The sequence below is a fragment of the Muscardinus avellanarius genome (assembly GCF_963383645.1).
Source record: "Muscardinus avellanarius genome assembly, chromosome: 12".
Classification (NCBI taxonomy): Eukaryota; Metazoa; Chordata; class Mammalia; order Rodentia; family Gliridae; genus Muscardinus; species Muscardinus avellanarius.
Window position 1 is genome coordinate 79,713,751 of NC_137798.1, and position 4,850 is coordinate 79,718,600.

General features: G+C 54.3%; 1 protein-coding gene across 1 annotated transcript; it reads left to right on the plus strand.

The window, feature by feature from the left end:
* Positions 1 to 1,124: 1,124 nt before the first annotated feature.
* On the plus strand, positions 1,125 to 3,518 carry FOS (Fos proto-oncogene, AP-1 transcription factor subunit; the record flags this gene model as incomplete). Its single annotated transcript, XM_080708312.1, has 4 exons — positions 1,125 to 1,265; positions 2,000 to 2,251; positions 2,646 to 2,753; positions 2,877 to 3,518. 4 exons carry the CDS (start codon positions 1,125 to 1,127, stop codon positions 3,516 to 3,518), a joined length of 1,143 nt encoding a protein of 380 aa, XP_080564438.1.
* Between the last annotated feature and the right edge of the window lie 1,332 nt (positions 3,519 to 4,850).

The following is a 4,850-nucleotide window of genomic DNA, read 5'->3' on the forward strand; positions in this document are numbered from 1 at the left end:
ACGGGGCAAATGACCCCTTCAGACCTCCTTGCACAGAAGCTTTGCGCAATGTTTATCGGCTAGTGTGTCTTGGATTTGACAGTAACACTAATATGCCTATATATGACTAAAAGGAAAAAAAAAAAGAAAATAAAAGCGCAGTCTTTCTTAAATCCATGAATGAATGAATGAATGAATGAACCCAGCCTCGTAGATAAAGTAGGCTATCGTACTCTTCTTATTCTGGATCCTTCACTTTCTGCTTCCAAACACAGTCCTCGTATTATTGCTTGAACGGGGGAGGGGGTCGGGGCGAGAGGGCTGAGGGTCTGTGGGTCCCACATTTTGAGCTGACCTAGGACTAGGGGAATCGGGGAGTAGGGGGTATTCGTCCTGGAGCCCAGGCTTCAAGCCCTCCGGGCCCTGTACCTGCTTCTCCTACATACTTGAGCCTCAGAAGTATCCTCAGTTTCTGGGCGATGCTAGGCCACCGGCGCCCCATCCCTTCCGACATGGGAACAAGGGTCCGCATTGAATCAGGTGAGAAGGTTCGCTGGCGTTCTCTGCCTCCCGCCTCCCCTCCCCCGGCCGCGGCCCCCGTCTCCCCCCGCGCTGCACCCTCGGTGTTGGCTGCAGCCCGCGAGCAGTTCCCGTCAATCCCTCCCCCCTTTACACAGGATGTCCATATTAGGACATCTGCGTCAGCAGGTTTCCACGGCCGTTCCCTGTAGTCGTGGGGGGGCCAGCCTCGAAGTCCCATATGGAGGGGTCCAAGAGACCCCTAAGACCCAGATTGCAAAACGCCCTTAGAATAAAGACACATAGCTATGCGGGAAAGGGGAGGTGTGAGCGCCCCAGCGGCGGCAGGACGGCCGCAGAGGCACCCAGTAGCGCGCGTCTCCCCCCGGGCGCCACAGTGGTTGCGCCCAGTGACGTAGGTGTCCATTCATAAAATGCTCTTTATAAAAGCGGTGGCTGCGCCTAGTACTCCAACCGCACCGGCAGCGAGCCACCGAGAAGCCGAGACTGAGCCGGCGGCGGCGGCGCAGCGAACGCGCAGTGACCGCGCTCCCACCCAGCTCCGCTCCACCGCTCTCACCTGTCGCCTCCCCTCGGCCCCTCTCCCGCTCCCACGAACCGCGACCATGATGTTCTCGGGCTTCAACACCGACTACGAGGCGTCATCCTCCCGCTGCAGCAGCGCCTCCCCGGCCGGGGACAATCTCTCCTACTACCACTCACCGGCCGACTCCTTCTCCAGCATGGGCTCTCCCGTCAATGCGCAGGTGAGCTGGGCTTCGTGCGCCCGGAGGCCGGGGCTCGGGGTCGCTGGGGAGGAGACGTCGGGGTGGGGGGACGCCCTGGAGACCAGTCAGGGTCCCCCTTTCGCTCCGGAGGGAGGGAGGCTGTCGCGGCGGCAGCAGCCGTAGTTTGGGCGCCTGGGACTTGTTCTGAGCGCAGGCACGCTTGTATCTCCCTTTCCGCGGCGGGTTTTTCCTAGCCAGCTCCTGGTTCGCGTTCCGCGACTTGTCGCTGACATTAGCCGGGGCAAACGCGTCCCAAGCAAAGACTAGCTAACTAGAGTCTGGCCTCTCTGGGAGGAGGGGCGCGGCAATCCCCCCTCCCGGGGGCAGCCTGGAGCCCGGAGGAGGGCCGAGGGAGGAGGGTGCTGCGGGCGGGTGTGTAAGGCAGTTTCATTGATAAAAAGCGAGTTCATTCTGGAGACTCCGGAGCGGCGCCTGCGTCAGCGCAGACGTCAGGGATATTTATAACAAACCCCCTTTCAAGCGAGTGATGCTGGAGGGATAACGGGAACGCGGCAGCGGGATGGAGGAGACGCGCACTGCGCTGCGGACTTGTTAGGGGAGAAGGGAGAGCTTTTATCCAAGATCAGAAGCATTGAAAAGGATCAGTCTATGGCAGGGCAGTTCCTCTCCTTGCAGCAAGCCGCACTAATTCCGCTCGCCCCACCTGTGTCTGGAACATGCTCGCTCACGTCCGCTCTCCTGTTTTGTTTTAGGACTTCTGCACGGATCTGGCTGCCTCCAGTGCCAACTTTATCCCCACGGTGACTGCCATCTCGACCAGTCCGGACCTGCAGTGGCTGGTGCAGCCCACCCTGGTCTCCTCCGTGGCCCCCTCGCAGACCAGAGCCCCACTCCCTTACGGAGTCGCCACCGCCGCGGCTGGGGCTTACTCCAGGGCTGGAGTTGTGAAGAACATGACCGGCGGCAGAGCGCAGAGCATCGGCAGGAGGGGCAAGGTGGAACAGGTGAGGCGCTCTTCGGTGCCCCCGGGCCGCTGGGGAGGAGCAGCGGGGATGTGGGACACAACTGACAGGGTGAAGCCGCGAGGGAGCTGATGCCCTTACTGGCCTGAACCCTGACTCCAAGCCCTTCCCATCGGGAATGATGCCTGATAGTCCTGGCCCCAGAAGTGCCCTGCTAATTTCTCCGCGATAGTTACCTACCTCCTGCCTCCTGGGCTCCCCTTTGTTCCCTTGCTGGGGATGATCTTATTTTAAATGCAAGTCACACCCAGCCTGCAACTGCAGGTTAGAAATGGCTTCACAGAGAGGTGCCAGGAAACGGCAGGCGGGAGCCAGATTCAGCTGGAGCCGGTGACGCTGTTACTGAATGTTTTTCTTTCTATGGTTGTTCTTTTAGTTATCTCCTGAAGAAGAAGAGAAAAGGAGAATCCGAAGGGAAAGGAATAAGATGGCTGCAGCCAAATGCCGAAACCGGAGGAGGGAGCTGACTGATACACTCCAAGCGGTAGGTAGAGCCCTTGGGTCACTCCTTTTTAAAACTTAGGGGCAAAGTTGGAGATTGGGCATAAGGAGCCGGGCCCTTGAGTAAGACTGTGCCTTAAGCTTCTCTTTATCTCTCTGTCTCCAGGAGACAGACCAGCTGGAAGATGAGAAGTCTGCTTTGCAGACAGAGATTGCCAACCTGCTGAAGGAAAAGGAAAAACTAGAGTTCATCCTGGCAGCTCACCGACCCGCCTGCAAGATCCCGGATGACTTGGGCTTCCCGGAAGAGATGTCTGTGACCTCCCTGGATTTGAGTGGGGGCCTGCCCGAGGCTACCACCCCCGAGTCAGAGGAGCCTTTCGCTCTGCCCCTCCTCAATGATCCTGAGCCCAAGCCCTCGGCGGAGCCCATCAAGAGCGTCAGCAGCGTGGAGCTGAAGGCTGAGCCCTTTGAAGACTTCCTGTTCCCGGCATCATCCAGGCCCAGTGGCTCTGAGACCGCCCGCTCTGTGCCAGACATGGACCTGTCTGGTTCCTTCTATGCAGCAGACTGGGAGCCCCTGCACAGCGGCTCCCTGGGGATGGGGCCCATGGTCACGGAGCTGGAGCCCCTGTGCACCCCGGTGGTCACCTGTACTCCTAGCTGCACCACTTACACGTCTTCCTTCGTCTTCACCTACCCCGAGGCTGACTCCTTCCCCAGCTGCGCCGCTGCCCACCGCAAGGGCAGCAGCAGCAACGAGCCCTCCTCTGACTCACTGAGCTCCCCCACGCTGCTGGCCCTGTGAGTGGGCAGGGAGGGGAGGCAGCCGGCGCCCCCAGGTGCCACTGCCCCAGTTGGTGCATTACAGAGAGGAGAAACACGTCTTCCCTCGAGGGTTCCTGTTGACCTAGGGAAGACCTGATCTGTGCGTGAAACACACCAGGCTGTGGGCCACAGGGACTTGAAAGCCTCCACGTGGGGACTGGAGTCCTAACCTCTTCCGGAGATGTAGCAAAACGCATGGAGTGTGTATTGTTCCCAGTGACACACCTGAGAGCTGGTAGTTAGTAGCATGTTGAGCCAGGCCTGGGTCTGTGTCTCTTTTCTCTTTCTCCTTAGTCTTCTCATAGCATTAGCTAATCTATTGGGTTCATTATTGGAATTAACCTGGTGCTGGATATTTTCAAATTGTATCTAGTGCAGCTGATTTTAACAATAACTACTGTGTTCCTGGCAATAGTGTGTTCTGATTAGAAATGACCAATATTAAACTAAGAAAAGATATGACTTTATTTTCTAGTAGATAGAAATAAATAGCTATATCCACGTACTGTAGTGTTTCTTCAACGTCAATGTTCATCGTAATGTCGCTGATCATGCATTGTTGAGGTGGTCTGAATGTTCTGACATTAACAGTTTTCCATGAAAACGTTTTATTGTGTTTTTAATTTATTTATTAAGATGGATTCTCAGATATTTATATTTTTATTTTATTTTTTTCTACCTTGAGGTCTTTTGACATGTGGAAAGTGAATATGAATGAAAAATTTAAGCACTGTTTGCTTATTGTTCCAAGACATTGTCAATAAAAGCATTTAAGTTGAATGCGACCAACCTCCTTCCTGCTTGTTTCATTCTGAGAGTGCCATAAGATTCTGAAAGGTATTTCTGGAGACCAGTTTGTCAAGTAGGGTAACTCCTGGGGGGGAGACACACCCCTCCAGCTGATCTCTTATCGAAGAAGAGAAGAAAAAAAACCGCAGAACTGAGTTTACAAATATGCGCGTTCACATTACATTGCTTAGATTCTCTACTTACTGGCTCTGGGGCAAGAGGTTTTTTTTTTTTTTTTTTTTTTTTGGAGACCCAGAGACTCTTCCTACTTGTTTCTGTTTTGGTAGCCAGTTTGGGGAGGGATATATAAATCTAGTTCTGTTAAATTCAGATCTTGCAGGAATCCTTTGAGTAAACAGAGCTAAGATTTCCACTAACTAAACTTGAAAAAACAAAAACAAAACATAGAGGTATGGGTTGAACTAGATCTAATGCTAAGCAAGCGCTCTACTACTGAGCTACACCCCAGCCCTATGATAACTTTTTATCCCCACAAAATCATGTGAAGGGTTACTTCTACCTT